At 34.8% G+C, this 18,619-nt stretch overlaps 1 protein-coding gene across 2 annotated transcripts in view; it reads right to left on the bottom strand.

Moving 5' to 3' along the window:
• Positions 1-18,619, bottom strand: part of ATRX (ATRX chromatin remodeler) — a 216,863-nt gene that overhangs the window by 143,987 nt on the left and 54,257 nt on the right. Inside the window, exons 3-9 of one of the 2 annotated variants that reach the window (XM_069464119.1) lie at positions 16,708-16,763; positions 15,499-15,551; positions 14,475-14,599; positions 11,709-11,822; positions 7,227-7,336; positions 5,108-5,175; positions 1,408-4,484 (exon numbers count right to left, since the gene is read on the bottom strand). In XM_069464119.1, coding sequence (XP_069320220.1) covers positions 1,408-4,484; positions 5,108-5,175; positions 7,227-7,336; positions 11,709-11,822; positions 14,475-14,599; positions 15,499-15,551; positions 16,708-16,763 — 3,603 coding nt within the window. The remainder of the gene's footprint in view (positions 1-1,407; positions 4,485-5,107; positions 5,176-7,226; positions 7,337-11,708; positions 11,823-14,474; positions 14,600-15,498; positions 15,552-16,707; positions 16,764-18,619) is intronic. The other variant, XM_069464120.1, reaches the window with a different exon arrangement.

Raw genomic sequence — 18,619 nt, 5'->3', positions numbered from 1 at the left:
GTATATTTACTACAAGTCCACAATCCCTTATATGTAATTCTGAAATCCAAAATGCTCTCAAAACTGAGTTTTACAAGGTAGTGTCAAAGATCATTTGGCAGCAAAATCTGGTCTGAACTGTTTATTCCTCTAATTGTGAATGCTCAAATGTTTTTTCTGCAGAAATACTATGTATTTGATTATGTGGTATTATATCAGACCCTACTGGGGCTTTTATAAAATATATTGTAACTGCTCTGTTATCTTTCTAAAAGCCAAAAAGTTGTAAATTCTGAAACACACTGGACTCCCAAGAATTTCAGGCAAGGGACTATGAACTGGTAATTTCAATAACCTACAAACAGAAGTCCATCTAGGCATCTGATACAGCAGAGCATTAAACTGAAGCACACACCATGCATCTCACACTTGGTTTTCAAATCAAGTCATTAGGTAAATGCTCCCTAAAAGAAATTTTAAGTAAAAACAAAGATTCATGTTAATTCCATTAAAATCCAATGCGGATAAGAGGAAAACTCTAACACAAGGAATGAAAGGAAACATTTTTTAAATTCTACCCATGTTGGGAACACAGTTTTATATGAAACTCACTTTATCAAAAAAATTTTTTTTTAATTGTAAGTGTCCCTAGTTAATGGACAGGTCTTATTGACTTAAGAAAAAGGCAAATGCACAATACAAGTGACCAGTGCACATTTATTTTAAAAGAACTTTAATAATGATAAAAAAATATTTTTAAAATTATTTTTCTTGGCATCATTCACCAGTTGACCCATACCCTAATATTCCTAGTGCTCTATCTCATTAGGTTGTGGTGATACGCCTACTTTTTGGATTTTCTTTCTTCCTTTATTCTGATGGTCTTTTTAAAAGAGAAACATTTGTTCATGTCATTAGAAACTAGTTAATGAGCATCAGCAAAGGGTTTCAATGAAGTAAATTTAAATTGTTTCAGGGGATTTTATGAGACACAAAGTTATCTGTTCTAATTTAAAAAGCCATATGCACAGCAGTTAAAACTTTCACACACCATGTCATGCTAGTACCAAGCACTCATTTCCATCACATGAAATAAATATATACTTAACTACCAGCACCAGTCTGATTTTCCTTCGTAAACTATCGCTCATTACTCCAGATAAAAGCATTAAACACTGATAAAGAAATTTTGCTATATACCTAACACATTTGGGATCCCTGATACAGAATACTAGCAATGTTTGAAATAACTCCCAATGATGGCATAAAAATAAATGGAAGAAGGCTTTGTAGTAAATTTTTAACTAATTTTTAAATGGTATTTTCCTAAGCACTAACCCTGAATTAGAATAGCTTTAGGAAAAATTAAACAACAGTGATTCAAGGGGGGGGAGTATAAATTATAATTTTTTTATTATTTTTGCATACCTGAAGACTGGCAAAATCCAGTATGTGAAGACAGCACTAAATTTTCAGTCACCGGCTTAATTTTCTGTTCATCACTGCTCCCCTCGCCTATAGAATTCTGATCATCATCTCCTATATCAGAAGAAGATGAGGAAGTAATGTCTGCTTGCTTCCTTTTAGTGCTTGTTCTTAGGGAGTTTCTCTTTTTCTCCTTGACATTGACTGCCTTCTTTTTAGCTGAAGTTCGTTGTTTCTTCTTTTTATTATTATCTTCAGAACTTTCCTCAGCATCAGAAGATGATGAGCCACTTTGTGTTTCCTTGGTATTTCTCTTTGAATTTAAATTTCTTCTTTCCATCAATTCTATTCTTTTCAGTCTCTTTTCAGAAGAGTCACAGCCATCTTCTTTCATGGAGCATTTCTCAGTATCAGATGATGAACAATCTTGTCTCTTCCTGGAACTCTTTCCAGGCAAGTTGCATCTTTTCTTCTCTCTACCAGGTGCTCCATTCTTATTCTTTTTATCTTCTGAAGACTCACAACTATCTCCTTTCCCTGGTAACTTCTCAGCATTATCAGATAATTCATCCTTCTTTTTAGAAGATTTACGTTTTATTTTTTTATTTTTCTTTTCCCCATCAGTTGTATCATTCTTATTTTGTTTTATGCACTTAGGAAAATGACAAATTTCTTCTCTCTCAGGTAACTTCTCAGTGCCATCAGATGACGATTCATATTGTTGTTCCATCTTAATTACTTTTTTCTTCAAGCCTGGAGTTTTCTTTTCTTTTTCTGGAGTTCCTTTCTTGCTCAGCTTTTTATCATCTTCAGAAGATTCATCACTCTGCTCTTTCTTTGAGAATTTCTCAGCAACATCAGATAAGCCACCCTGTACTTTTTTATACATTTTGGTTTTCAGATGCTTGTTCTTTTCTTTAGTCTCAGCAACCTTTTTGACTTCTGAAAAATTAAAACTCTCCTCTTTCCCAGAAGGCTTATCAGCACCATCAGAGGAAACACTTGGCTGCTGCCTCTTAGAAAGTCGATCTCGTAATTCCATCATAGTCTTGTCTTTATCAACTGTGCCTTCTGAAGAGAAATTCTCTCTCTCTTGTTTCCTTTCAGCATCATCAGATGATCCTTCTTGGGCAGTCTTCAAACTTTTTTGCCCTTGATTACCTATTGCTTTTTTGTTGTGTTTTTCATCTTCAGAAGAATCATAGTCTTTCTTGTTTGGAACTCTTTTTTTGGTTGCTGTGGCAGCCCCAATTTTACTCATGCTCTTTATCTCTTTTTCTAATTCTGAGTCGTAATTAGAAGATTCAGACTGGTTTTGTCGTTTCTTTTTAGAAAGTATAGAGCTTTTAGCCGATTTGCCTTTTTTAATATCGAAATCTGAGCCAGAAGTAGAACTTTTTCGTTTCCGTTTTCCTTTATCATCTTTCCCTGTTTGAGTCTTTAAATCATACAAAGTCTTATGATTTGTATGAATTTCATTAATATCAGTATCTGAAGAAGAACTGTGATTTATCCTGCTTACTTCTTTGAGGATTGCTAACATTTCATCAGAATCTGAATTTTGATCCACAATCTCTGACTGCTTAGATTTAGGCAACTTATTAGGCTTAGGATTATCTATAGCACTGTCAGAAGAATTCCGCTTATCCTTTTTTCTCATTGGAACTGATTGTTTTTGTTTCTCCTTAACTGTTTCATTACTCTCTTCATCTGAATTGGATGTTGTAGGGTTGGTTTCTGTTTGTCGCCTCAAGGGTGTAGTCTTTACACGTGGGGATCTTCGAAGATCAGATTCTTCTAAAACTAATGGAACTTGAGTTTCAACCATATGTTCATTATCACTGTTTTCCTGTCCAGGTCCACATTTCTCTGACTTGGAGTTTAGACTAGAACTTTTACAACCATCTTTATCTTGTAGAACGTCCTGACAATCAGCACCTTTCACTGGGGAATTAGAAAGGGAAACAGGGGTGAGTTTAACATATAATTCTTTTGTTACCTTCGCTGCAGTTTTTGATTTAATACCTCCTCTGTTGTCTTTTGAAGGAGTATTTAATTTTACAGATGAACTTTCTAGTTCTTGCTCCGTTCCACTGTTGCCATCCCCCTGATAATCAGCTGAACTCTGAACTTCCATAGCAGTCTCAAGATTCTCAAAAATGTCTTCTGGAACTGAGGAAGGAACAGACACAATATCCATGTCTAAGTCTTCAGAAGTGTTAGCAGGTTCATACTGAGGTTCTTCCTTTCTATCAGATTTCTTATGTTCACCACTGGTACTTTTATTTGCTCTTTGTTCCTCTGTTGGAACATTCTGATCTGTGTGCTCACTATCTACCTGTTTTCTTGGCAGTTTAGCTTCTGACTTTGAAATATCCTTCCTTTCCAAAGCACAGGGTTTTTCTCCTTTTCGTACTTTTGTTTCAGACTTAGCATCTATGACTTTATGCTCTTTGGTATTTTTCTCTTTGTTTATAGCATCCAAAGCTTGAATCTCTGAATTCAAATCTTCTTCTAGTGCAAGATGAGCCTTCTTGATATCAGCCAACACGGATTTAAAAGCCTTGAGCTGACGTAACTTTGTAGCAGAACTGATTTCTGAATTATCTGTTGTCTGCTTTAAAAATTTAACATAACTAGAGTTCATGTTCGCTGTGGTCTCAATCAGTTTTTTTGCCTTCTTAATCATTTCTTTGGGCACAATTAGTGCTGAATAAGAGTAGGTTACAGAACCAGAACATGAAACATCTAATTTCTTTTCTTCTCCATTACAATTTGAACTATTCTTCTTTGGAGAAAATCTGGGTGTGTGGTCATATACTTTATTACTCTTTTCGTTGTCAACTTTTATCTTCTTCTTATTTTGTTGCAACAACTGTTCTAAATTCTCAAATACGCTGTTACATGCAGTGACCAAGTCCAACAAAGGCTCCGGGTGACAAATGTAGCAATACCATTGGTTGTTTTCATCCATTATTGTAGACAGCTCCTTTCGACCAAGGTTGCGTAGAATGCATTTCTTGCAGAAAGCATTATGGCAAAAGTCACAACAAATCAAGTTTCCACCTTCTGCACACCATCTGAAATGTTTTAAAGATTAAAATATTATTCTCTTTTTCAGTAAAAGGCCAGATTAAATATATTATTCCCAATAAAATTTATTTTAATTTCTTCATTACTAAAGTAATTTCAATTTTCCTGGCCATGTGCAGTGGCTCTCGCCTGTAATCCTAGCACTCTGGGAGGCCCAAGCAGGAGTATTGCTTGAGGTCAGGAGTTTGAGACCAGCCTGAACAACAGTGGGACCCTGTCTCTACTAAAAATAGAAAATCTTAGCCGGGCGTGGTGGTGAGCACCTATAGTTCCAGCTACTCAGGAGGCTGAGGCAGGGCTTGATCCCAGGAGTTAAGATTGCTATGAGCTGGGCTGATGCCACAGCACTCTAGCCCGGGCAACAGATGTGAGATTCTGTCTCAAAAAAAAATTCCTTCCAGTAATTTTAGTAGTAATTTAGGTCACCTGGCTATTCTTTGTCAGAAACTTAAACTAGGCGTAAACCCTAAAGCTTTGTGGAAAAGAACAACTTTCTGTTAAAGACATCAATGATGATACTACAAAAGATGGATCTAATAAAAGACTATATAAGAATTCTCCCAAAAAGTAGACAACACTGAATTTTAGATCATCTTGATTTATTACGTACCTACATTGTTCATCCATTCCATCTGAGTCGCGGCTAATGTCATCACTCATGTAATACTTAAAGCAATTCTATTAAAAGAAAAGGGGAAGGGGAAATTTTATTAAAATTGGTAACATTCATAAAGAATAAAAACTTTATTTTCTTAACTCATTAAAAAACTGAAAGGAATGTGTATGTTTTAGAGACTCAAAGCAAAAACACTATGCTACCCAATGCTAATATTTTCCAAACATCGAAATATTTCAAGAATTAATTCTCTGAAATAATTTTCCATACAGTCTAGTACCACTATTCCTTATGTAATAGATGTTAGTAAAGCAAATTCCTGGTCTCATACAACTAGCTACTAAAGCTCTACATAAAAATGTATTAGATGTTGGTACTTAATAATTTTAATAGCCACCATATATATACAGCTACTATGTAAAGAGCTAAACAAGTAACTAATCTACATTATCGGTAAATCTCCTAATACCTACCATGTAAGGTAGGAAGTATAATGAGAGAAAAGGCTATGGTTCATTAACATGTAAATAAATCTCATATCATATAACTAGTAAGAGGCAAAGCTGTTATTCAAATTCAAATCCATGTTTGACTGACTTTGAATTCTTTTCCAGTCGGACTATAGAAAGGGAAGGGTCTGTGCTCACTGATAAAACTATTGATTACTAAAATAGCCTAGGCTCCACAGACTGGTCATTGAAAAAAACGATCATATATAGGAAAAGAAAAAGGAAACTGATGTTATAAATCCAGCAATACAAGATTCTGCTGTCACAATTTAAAACTAGACACTATAACATGTACCCTAAATAGGCCCCTCAGCTGAACTGAATTTAAGGCAAGGAGGGACACAAACTGCTTAAGAACAAAGTTATGTTTAATACATTTAAGCAAGTCTGAATCTATCAAAAATTCATGCAAGAAACTATCTAGACTAGGTGTGGTGGCTCACACCTGTAATCCTAGTATTTGGGGAGGCCGAGGTGGGAGGATCACTTGAGGCCAGGAGTTTGAGACCAGCCTGAGCAACACAGCAAGATCCCATCTCTGAAAAAATTTTTTTTAAATTAGCCAGGCATGGTGGCATGCACCTGTAGTCCCAGCTACTTGGAAGGCTAAGGCAGGAAGATTGCCTGAGCCCAGGAGTTTGAGGTTGTGGTGAGCTATGATGATGCCACTGCACTCTAGCCCAGGCACAGAGCAAGACCCTGTCTCCAAAAAAATAAAGAAAAAGGAAAGAAAGGGAAGGAAGGGAGGGAAGGAAGGAAGGGAGGGAAGAAAGGAAATAAGGAAGGAAGGAAGAAAGAGAAGGAGGGAGGGGGAGAGGGGAAAGGAGGGGAGGGGAGGGGAAGGAGAGGAGGGGAGAGGAGGGGAGGGGAGGGGAGGAGAGGAGACTAAAACTCCAAGGAAACCATGGCCTGACCCTGCATTTCAAAGGCAGCTTTTTATTGGGAAACAAACTAACACAGGATTAATCTTAGTGGTGATATGAGTTGAGGAAACCATAACCTTGATACTATATTTAAAATTAACTCCAAGGTATTACTCATAAAAGAGTGTACACAGACTATCAAAACTATAATCAACACATACAAAACATTTTTAATTGTATTATCTCCAAATTATGTCAAAATCCTGCTCCACATTGAGAGTCTAGATTTGGTGAATTAGTGTATATAAGAGGGAAGGTTATAAAACACACAGATGCAACACACATATACTCTTCAGGTTTTCAAACACACCTGGCTCTCCCTCAACTACCAGCCGTTGAATACCATGTTATCTCTGCCTAGAACATGCTGAACCAATTCTACTTACCAGGCTAATTCGTATTCATATTTCAGATATCAGCTTATATCATCTCCACCAGAAAGCCACCTAACCCAAGTCCTATTTACACAGGCTTCCTGTGTGCTCCCATAATCATAGTATCTCCCCTATCACGGCATGGCACATATCAGGCTTTTTATATGGCTATCTTCCCCACTTTAATGAAAGCCCTCCAAGGGCAGAGACCATTTTCATCTTTCTTCATGACTGTGCCCCCAAAGGTCTGGGATATGGCAAGCATTCAAATATCTGTGGTATGAATTATCAACAAATCATTACATACCTTACAAATAAGGACTTGTAGTGAAGGGTGTCTATAAATGGAATCTTTTTGAAAATGATTGACTTGTTGTCCACAAGCTGTGCAGCTCACAATTCCATGAAGCCCATCTTCTAGGAGAGAGGAGTTACCATTATTCACATATTTACACAGAGAGAGAAAAAGATATTTACTTTAGTTAGCATTTCGTAACTTTTGTATTAGAAATGAAATATCTCATAATCCTTGGGAAAATGACATTTTGGACACAAGTTTAAAAAGTTAATAATTTTATTGACTTACTAAAAGCACGACAGCCTTGGCAAATTCCAAGCTACAAATCCTAACTTGATTCTTTTTACAGATGCAAACCCCATTTCTTACATCTTGAGATAACATGAAGAGACCCCATAAATTTCTAAAAATAAAGGGTAAGAGCTCTTTTTCATTTTGCTATTGCTCTGAAAATAAATTCAGTATCATTTCTTAAAGAATGGGGAAGTAAGTGACATACATGGAAGAGATCCTTTTGCAGCCCTATACTTAAGTTAGGCATGCCATAAAGGTCTCAAAGTGGAACTGTCTGCACAGAGGCGCAGGTCCTACCAATACAGCATGTAAAAAGTTGGCAATTTTATGATATTACCAATTTCCTTCCTAATATTTACTTCAAAACTATCCATGATCCCCATTAACCTGCCTTCTATGTCTACTCTACTGTCCGCTCTATATCAATACTGTCTGCTATTTCCAAATAAAGACAAATAAGGCATTGCAAGTCTACCTATCTTGGCAGCAAAACATCAGAACAGCTGGAGGTAAAGGCAGAGCCCCATTCTGTACTGTCTGCAGAAAAATAGACTGAAGACAATCTATGCAGAAAAGACTTAAAAGGAAACCTCTTCTGCCTCACTCTTGTCCCTAGTTCTGTTACAGTAGTTCTTCATAACCTGAGCTGAATATTGGAATCATCTGAACAATCTTTTAAAAAACACAGACAGCCGTTCTCACAACTAAACCACTGAACTGAAATCTCTCAGACTTTTTTTTAAGGTTTACAGATGATCCTGATGTGCAACCAAGACCTTGATCCAAATGAGATGGTAGATTATGATTCAAAAGCAGTCAGTGAAGATGCCTACATTCACAAAAAGGAGACGACTAAAAAGAAACAAACTCTTCTATCCCCAAATAAAAGACAAAACACCAAATACATTTCTCACCTTTTAATTTTCTATTTTGTGCTTTTGTTAGTCTTAAGGTCCAAAGCACCATGGACCCAAACATTATTGCAAATATTTTTATTTGTATAAGCTAAAAATTGTAACACATAAGGATACCATCATACTTTTTCAGAACATAAAACAGAATTTAAAGGTTTATGATATATGTTGCTAATATTTTATTTTTAATCACACTGTCCTGTGTTTGATCTTAGGTATTCCTACATTCTGTATTTGTTTTAACAGTAACAAATACAGTGTACTTTTTCATTTCAAATAATTATTTCATTCAGATAAACAAGATAAATAAAAGGTAGAGTCTAAATGTTCATCCAATGTTAAATAATATTTATTAAGCATCTTCTATGTGCTTTTGTGTATATATCACTCAAGAATTAAAACTAGGTGATCCTTTGGAGAATTTCTCCCACACGTGCACAATGAATCATATATGAGGATATTTGTTGCAGCAGTAATTAGAAAATTAAAAAAATTAGAAAATAAAAAATTGGAAATAACTTCACATTTGAAATAGTGGTTTATTCATACAACAGAATTCTATAGAGCAGTGAAAAATAAACAGCATATTTACTGACATGGATACATTTCAAAAACAATGTTGAAAGAGGAATGTTCTCAAAGACTAAATATAGCATACTATTTTATATATTTTTAAAATGAAAATAAATGTTTAATGAATACATTATATAGAAAATACAGAAAAACATGCATACACATGCACATGCATAAAACTTCAAGACAATCATTACCTGTGGGGTGGGAAGAAGGGGAATGGATGAGAGTAGGAATGAACCAATGTTTTATTTAAGTGAGATCTGAAGCAAATATGGTAAAATGTTGAAATGTTACTTTATGTACTAGTTTCTGTACATGTATGTTTTAATTGTATTTTTAGTTATAAAATATCTGTAAGATTTTAACACAGTGTGTACATGGAAAAGAGGCATTTTCATTTCTGAGCTTACTACATTATAACGGTTTTAAAGAGAGAACAAAATTATTGTGCCAGGTAGAAAAGTTAGGTGTAAAATATATTTTCTAACAATTAAACCAGGGAAAGTATGTCCAAGCAGGCTATGATATTTTTTAAAAGAACAGTGGTTCCTAAAATGGTCACTTTAGCTATGTCTCTGTTCTGTAATTTTGTTTCACATGAATGTAAGATTTTTTCTTTTTCTTTTTTTTTTTTTTTTAGACAGAGTCTCACTCTGTCACCCAGGCTGGAGTGCAGTGGCACGATCACAGCTCACTGTAACTTCAAACAACACCAGGGCTCAAGTAATCCTCCTGCCTCAGCCTCCTGAGTAGCTGGGACTACAGGCACATGCCAACATGCCCAGCTAATGTTTTTATATTTTATAGAGACGGAATCTCACTACATTGCCAGGCTGATCTTAAACTCCTGGCCTCAAGCGATTCTCCTTCCTTGGCCTCCCAAAGTGCTGGGATTACAGGCATGAGCCACTGCACCCAGCCAACATAAGATTTTTTAATATAGAAAGTTTACATTGTTGAGTTTCCTAAATTAGGCTTCAATTCTGAAACTAATTTACCCAAAGAGTTTGAATATTCACTACAGCAATTCAGTACCTCAGATCACTAGTTTATTCAAACACGTGTATATAAGTAATCCTTGAATTAAATTTACTATGTGATTTCTGACAGCTTAAAGATATAGCAAATCATTAAGGAAAAAACACAAAAGATTTAAGTGCTACTATATGCCTATAAACACACATATTACAGAAACATTCTTACACACTCAATAAAATGTTCCAGAAACATCAGCTGAGACCAAATACCAGCAGCATACCAAAGTGGCACTAGGAATACCCTCCCCAACAATAGTGGTTCTTCTTTCATTTCCCTTTCAGCCCCTACCCACACTTCAAACATTGACTGCTCCAGAGTTCCTTCCCAAAAGACACCATAGACATTAATTTTATGCAATGCAGCACACTTAGCTGTCTGTCTTCACTAGAGGACTCATAATCAGAGGAAAGATCACTAGTTGCTACTCATCCTTACCATCACCTTCTACTTGCTGATTCTCTTAAGTTTTAAGAATAATACCCCAGTTTTGATGAGCTCTAGTGCTGCAATGGCAGTTTCCCTACTATGAACTAGATTCTCAAAAAATCTTCTTTATGCTCAAAAGGGGTTGATCACCCCCTTGTGGACAAAAGACTAAACAACATTTCCTTGATTTTTGCCAGCAATTTAATAAATTAATCTAAAACCTGGCATGTATAATATTTTATAGGCACAGATATATTTTATTAGTTCCATCAAGATAATCACAGCATTGAAATAAAAATCTATATAAAATTTCATCAACGTAAGAACTTCACTATGATTTCACAATTATATAACACGATGAATATTAAATGGACACACTTTCATCACAATTCTATTTAGAAATTTAGTGTCATGTTCTATCTTTTGGAAATTCATTCCTTTCATAGTTAAGAATTCTAGCTCTATTAATCTACCCAAAAAGTATACACAGGCACTATTTAAAAATCACACAAACAAGTGGGACACATATATATTTCACTGTCATAAATTTCTGAATGAATCCTGCTCATGCAAACTTTCCTTAGAGGGTAGCCAATATGTTTGTGTGCTTAAGTGAGGGTAGACACAACGAGAGAGGCGGCTCAGACAGATGGAGGGAGAATTATTAGTTCTAGCTTCCTTCTCCTTCCTACTCAACTCCACATTGCTATCCTTAGATCAAAGGATCTGAAACTTTAGTGTACATAACAAATTGGGGCACATACTTGACCTCATCACCAGAAATTCTAATTTGTTAGGAATAAAGTCAAGGGACTTGCATTTTTAATAAGTATCCCAGGTAACCCTAATGCAGATGTCTATCGCTCTATGTAATAATGTTCTAAATATATATAAAGTTACCTGGAGGCCACAGACAAGATTTTGCACAAATCTGAAATTCTTTCAGGGTGAGGGAAGACACATGCTATTCTGGCATATAGGTTTTACAGAAGTAACATGTGGAAGAAGGAAATGTTAAGCTTCTTGAGATAACTTAATAGCCACTGAAGGCAAAGGTATTTTGATACATGGTGTTTATCCTTTTCTGCTTCAGAGCTCAGAGAGAAACAGAAGTTATTTTTAAGTAGTGCTTTTAATAAACAATGGGCAGAAAAGTGGAGGTATTTTTAGTAAGCACATCAGATTTTCCAATATGGTCATAAACAGCAATTTAAACTCATGTTTCATTTTCACTTGTATTTACCTCCGCGTTTTTTGAGATTTTCAGTTTTCATTCTACTTCTGCTTCTAAATTCAGGCCCTTTAAAATCATCTTTGTCTTCATTCAGCACTGGCTCTGGTTGTACAATCACTGTACCTAGAATGATTTCATTTAAAAAACCATTACACATATTAAATGTGCAAGTGAAGTACAAGACTTCAGTTCAGATAAAGCCAACATTGCTGGTACATAGTTTGTTTCTTTCAAGCTTTCAATATTTGTATAAGGACCTCACAAGAGTAAATAAAACAGGGAAATAGTAAAAGGGCCAGGTGTCAACAATCAGATTACTTGTTGGAATATAGTTCATAAAAACAGGAGGGGAAGGTATTATGAACTGATCATAACAGAAATGTATGAATCAAATAGAAAGCCTCAGCCCAGTTCTGAATTTTATAGTGTTTATCACAAAAGCTATTATGAATATGAATATCCGTGATAAGCTCCATAAAGAGTTTATAAAATAAGTGGTCCAGAGGGAAAAATTTTTTAAAGACATCCTATTCTTCTCATAATTGAAATCATAAATTGAGAAAAAAGATTTTTAAGTGTTGTTTTATATTACAGGGGGGATGTATGTCAGAGAAACAACAAAGTTCATTCTACTACTGCTATACCTATTCTGCAGCATTTCCCAATGGCTATGTCAAAGCTTCATTACCCTGCAAAGTCCTTAAAGAGCATTAAAAGAAGATTACTTTAAGAAACTTAAGCTGAAGTGCTGTAACAATAAACTGTACCAAGAGATCATTTGTTGATCACTATGGAAATATTTTAGAAAGAATGCCCTTCCTTAAGTAAAAACATGTGAACTGAGGAGAGAAGTTGTCGATTTAAGTTTTCATCCATTCTGTCAAGAGCAAATAAAACAGGCATAATAAAAAGGGTCCAGGTCTCAATTTTTACTTACATTGTTTGGTTTAGTAATTAGCCATTACTGGCAACACTTAAGAAAGTAAAAGCAGGTTAGTTGCCAGGGGCTCTTTCTGAAACATCGGACTGTGTTATTCAACAAGCAGATTTTGACAAGTTATATCATTTAGTTGTTAAATGAATTTCTGAGTTTTGGAAAAAAGGGAGGGAAAGAGGATACATATGATTGAAATTTTATAGATTGTGGTAAGTTTAAATAATCCCCACCAAAAAAGTTATTCACAATAATCATTTCACGTATATACTCTCAGAGAAGCCCCAGCATTTAAAAAGAGCTAAAGATACAAAATTAACAAAAAATAATGTAATTCCTCTGGAAGATTCTTCTCTAAATGGAAGCAAAGCAGTAGAGTGGAAAGAGCACTCACTAGCTTTGGATTCAGGTAGGCATGGGCTGAAATCATAGCTTCTCAATTTAAAGTTGAAAAAGTGCCTTGAGCTCTGAATTTGTTCCTTCATCTCTACAAGCAGAAACAATAACTACCTCACAGCACTGTTTTGAGGATTAAAGGAATTAATTCTACAGGAGTTGGGTACCTACACATATTCAATATAGTATTATAACAATAATAACCACTCAGATTTAACCTTGTGAAATGGTTCTATTTTTGTTTTGATGTGACAGAATTAAGCATAGTTCAGGTTAGTAACATTGCATACTGACTTTCTTCCACGGTACTATTAAGAGAAAGATTTGAATTCCTAGTTCCTTTCATCATAAACACTCCCAGCGACAACCACTGAGAATGTAAAAAGCCAAAGTGATTCACTGCCTATGGGACTTAAACAATCATGTTAGTTGTTTCTGCTCTTGGCCACCAAAACCATTACATAAAATTGTCATAGATGATTTCCAAAACCAAGTAAATGGTAGGCCTTTCAATTTTCCTTCCATCTCTCTTATTTCATTCATTTCCCGTCCTCATTTCATTTCTCACCTCTGGTAACTCCTAAATTATCCTAGTCAAGCAAAGGCCCATCCACCCTACCCATATTTTTAAAACTTCCATAATTTAAAAATATCACAAAAACATAAATACTGCTGCAAAGGGTTTAATAAACACTGCTGCAGAAGATCTGACTGTGAGAATAAATTTGAAAAATCTGCTAAGAAACTAGAACATATTATTTAACAAAGAAAAAAATCTAAAATATTGACTCTTTGAAACACTGTGAAATTACCAAGTCCCTTGTCATTCTCTCATCATCTAATTGCATAGCTCTCAGACTTGGGCTATGAAGAGTCCAAGATTTTCATTTGTTTTTTTCCCCCAGTCTAATTAATGAAGTTGTATGGTTAGAACTCAGAGGTATTTGACAAGGTTTCTTAAAGAGGTAATAGCAAAAAATACACCTAAATCTATCTATGATGGTTAACTTCAGCTTTCGGCCTTAGAGAATTTAAGAATGCAGCAAGACTAAACTAGATGGTAAAATTTTTTAAGTTTTTAGGAATAGTCATTGCATCTATGTATAAAGCAAGCACACTAACATTTACTGAACATAACATACTAAAACTTTTAAACCTACGTCCACATTCAAGTATAATTTGGAAACAAAAACTCCTTTTCTAAAACACAATAGAAAGAAAAAATAAATTTTGTTCTTTTCAAAGCAAACTGAATATTCCAATTTTTTAATCTCAATAACACAAGTTATCATTACCATACTAACACATTTCCAGACCACCACTAGTAAAATGCCCAGTTTGGTCTTTTACACACAGCTAACAGTAATCAAGTTCCAATTTTATATTAGTGATATTTAAAAATACATTTTAACTTTAACTTCCTATGAAAAATTAACACACATTACCTTTTGGCAAGCTTTGCATAGTAATATCATTTTCTGAATTTTCATTAGAAGCATCTTCATTTACAGTTTCATCCAAGGGTTTTTCATCGTCAGATTCTACATACTTTGTTACAATTGAAGGCTTCCTATGAAAGAATTAAGTCCATAGAATTATGGACATTTGTGACAATTGGAACAATACCCAAAGAACATAAATGTTTATATTGAGTAGCACCTCTCAACCAGGATGCACATCAGAATCACCTAGGGAAGCATACATGTCTATGCCAAATCACTGAAGATTATGATTCAGTAGCTCTGGGGTAGGACCAGGACATGCGCACTCTGAAAAAGCTACCAGAGGGATCTTAAAGGGCACTCTTTTAAGAATCACTACTTTAGAGAATAAATTAATAACAAGCAAGCTGTGTTTATTAAGGCATTCCCTCTGGTTAGAAACAACAAAAGTCCAATAGACTAAGCAGCAAACTTCTAGTAAGAACGATACTCCATAGCATTTGGGGCATTATAGTATGCTTGGAAGTAGATTTGGTCCTTATGTATGATTTGCTTTGACAATTTATCACAAAAAGGTATTTTTACCATTCTTTCATCTCCTTATAACTTACAATTATGGAGACTATCTAACTCCCCTTCCTAGACAATTTCATATAACTCTAAAAACCCATATTGCTTCATGAGGCATTCAATATTTCTCCTTTTTTAAGCACATAGATTATCTGAAGAATTGAACTACATATTGCAAGAGCCACTAATACTTAATAAATCCTTCTAAAAAGTTCCTTTAAAATACAAAGTTGTAATGAATTAATAGTTGTTAAAACCAGGTGATAGATATAAAGAAATTCACTATATTATACTGCTCATTTTTAAATATGTATATTTGCATAAAACAGTTTACTTAGAACAGTAGTGCTTGAAGTTCAGGAAAAAAATATTTTTTCTGAAAACACAAAATTTTTTTCTGAAACATAAAATAACCTGAAAAAGAAAATAACTTTTTTTCCTTTCAACATCAACCAACCTCTTTGATCGTGACGATCCTGAAGATTTGAATTTTTCTGAAGAGCTAGTTCCCTAAATGCGAGACATAAATACAAAGGTGAGTAAACTCTCAAAGCAACATCCATTCCTACGATTAACTATTTCCCTATAGCAAGATCGTTGATACAGTGATATAATGAGATACTATTTATATGCACGGAATGTTTTTCTAAAAGGAAATTCAAAACTAATTCTCATTTACTGTCAGGTTTCCTTTATTAAATTTCTATCTTTTTAAATGGTTGCTGTTACATGCTTGGGGGGCAGGGAAGAGGTACACAGCTGTATCATGACCCTGGTCCCAGTCAACAAAGACAAAACAAAGGTGCAGAAGTAATCAGATCTCAACAGAGATAGGGAGTTTTAAGGATCTAAAAATATGTCATTCTTCTCTATGCTAACATATGGCATGGAGTAAGTTCTACAATTTGCTTTGAAATACTAAATTTACCCTCATTTTGCCAGTATAATCAATATATTATATTGGGTTCAATTTTTCACCCTAGGTGGAAGAAATCCCAAAACCATAGTTGTAGACCTGTATAGCAGGTGGAAGGACCTCAGCATGAGTTGCCATAATAATGCTTAGGAGATTCTGAATACCAAGTTTTGAGAGATCTCAGAACAATGGAGTCATGCCCATAACGTCCACCTCAAAACCACTGGTGCATATGTACTCACCATCAAATTGGTTTCCCTGATCATCACCTAAGAGCACATTTGGGAATAACACTAATCAGGTGTCGGGCAGATGCGGGCGGGGGGAGGGAGGGAATGGGTGTATACCTACATAATGAGTGCGATGTGCACTTTCTGGGGAATGGACACGCTTGAAGATCTGACTGGGGGGGGGAGGGCAATATACATAACCTAAACTTTTGTACTCCCATAATATGCTGCAATAAAAAAAACACTGGTGCAATGTAATGACAGTTAACTAAATACTTGTCTGTTAGCAAGCCTTCAGTTGTCTGACTTTAGGTAAACTGAAGTGAACCACAAAAATAATGAAACAATGAACATCTTATCAAACTGAAAAACTACCAAACTGAAGGATCATAATGACAACTGGGTATAACAATAGCCTTAAACACATGCATGTATTAACTAGAAACAATCTAATGACATATACTCTAGTTGATTATTAGTAGTTAATAAACATCTTTAAAATGCTTCAAATTATTCTTACCTCTTCCTTGTTGCTTTCCATCATATCAGAGTTATTTCCGGAACCACTGATTTTATCTAAAAAAGAAGAAATAAAAAATGTTATTTATATCTTGAGAATATGAATACCTAAAACTTCATGAACCCATTTCAAGCTATGACGTATGGCAGTATTGGTAATAAATTATTCACATTAAAATATTCCTAGAAGAGTTTTCTCACTAGAATTACTCTCCTTTGACATACCAAACCCTTCTTATAAAGCATTCAATTTCCATAAAGAGTACTTTGGTAAAAACAAACATTTTCTATTGTAATTTATAAATATTGCAAGATATTTCCAACTAAGAGAAAATTTAAGCTCCATCTTACACTAAAAATTAAAAAATACTACTAATAAATTTTATTTCATTTCACCAAAAATACTAGAAAAATAAGAGCAAACTAAATCTAAAGCAAGCAAAAGGAAGGAAATAATAAAGACTAGAGCAGAAATTCATGAAACTAATGGAATAGGGAATAGAAAAACAATAGGGGGAAAAAAATCAATGAAACCAAAAACTAGTTATCTGAGAAGATGAACAAGCAGGATGGTGGCCATGGAAGTTGGAATCTGCTAAGGAGTAAGAACTCACCTGCCAAGGGGGAAAAAAAAGATGAACAAACTTTGGGCTAGATTGACCAAGAAAAAAAAAGAAACAAGGCTCAAGTTACTAGAATCATAAAGTAAGAAGGGACATTATTACCGACCTTACTGAATAAAAGGATTATAAAAGAATACTATCAACAACTGTATGCCAAAAAATTAAATAACTTATATGGAATGGACAAATTCCAAAACACATAAAAACTACTGAAACTGACTTAAGAAAAAATAATGTGAATAGATCTATAACTGAAGATTACATCGGGAATCAAAAAACCACCCACAAAGAAAAGCAAAAGCCCAAATGGCTTCACCGTTGAATTATACTTAACATTTAAAAAAGAAAACCAATTTTTCACAAATTCTTCTAAAAATTAGAAAAGGAAGGAATACTTCCCAATTCATTTTATGAGACTAGCATTACCCTGATACCCAAACTAAGTAAGATATCACAGAAAGAGAAAATACAGACCAAAATCCCTTATGAATATTGACACAGAAGTCCTCAAAAAAATAGTAGAAAACTCTGAATGAGAAGACAAGCCACAGACTGGGAGAAAAATCTTTGCAAATGATATATTTGATAGAGGACAATTATCCCAAGTATACAAAGAACTCTTAAAACTAGATCATAATAAAACAACCTTATTTTAAAATGAGCAAAAAACCATCTGAACAGACACCTCACCAAAGAAGATACACAGAGGCAAATAAGCATATGAAAAGATGCTCAACAATATATGTCATTAGGGAATTGTAAATTAAAACAACAATGAGATACCTCTACACACATACTATTAGAACAGCCAAAATAAATAGCTATGAAAACACAAAATGCTGGTGAGGAGGCTATGGAACAACAGGAATTCTCATTTATTTCTGGTGAGAATGCAAAATAGTATAGCCACTTTGGAAGACAGTTCAGCAGTTTCTTATAAAACTAAACTCTTACCATATGATGTGGCAATCATACTCCTTGGTATTTACCCAAAGGAGCTGAAAACATATGTCCACAAAAAAACCCGTACATGGATGTTTATAAACATTTTTTTTTCTGTTTCAGAGAGAGGTCTCATTCTGTCACTCAGGTTGGAGTGGAGTGGCATGATCATAGACTCCAACTCCTGGGCCCAAGCTATCCTCCCAACTCAGCCTCCCAAGCAGCTGGGACTACAGGAGTGAGCCACCACGCCCAGCATCCTTATTTTATTATTTTGTTTTATTTTTTTGAGACAGAGTCTCACTCCGTTGGCCCGGCTAGAGCGCAGCGGCGTGATCACAGCTCACC

This window comes from Eulemur rufifrons, chromosome 30 (genome assembly GCF_041146395.1).
Source record: "Eulemur rufifrons isolate Redbay chromosome 30, OSU_ERuf_1, whole genome shotgun sequence".
Classification (NCBI taxonomy): domain Eukaryota; kingdom Metazoa; phylum Chordata; class Mammalia; order Primates; family Lemuridae; genus Eulemur; species Eulemur rufifrons.
Note: the sequence above shows the minus strand (reverse complement) of the source record. Positions and strands in the feature narration are given on the sequence as shown.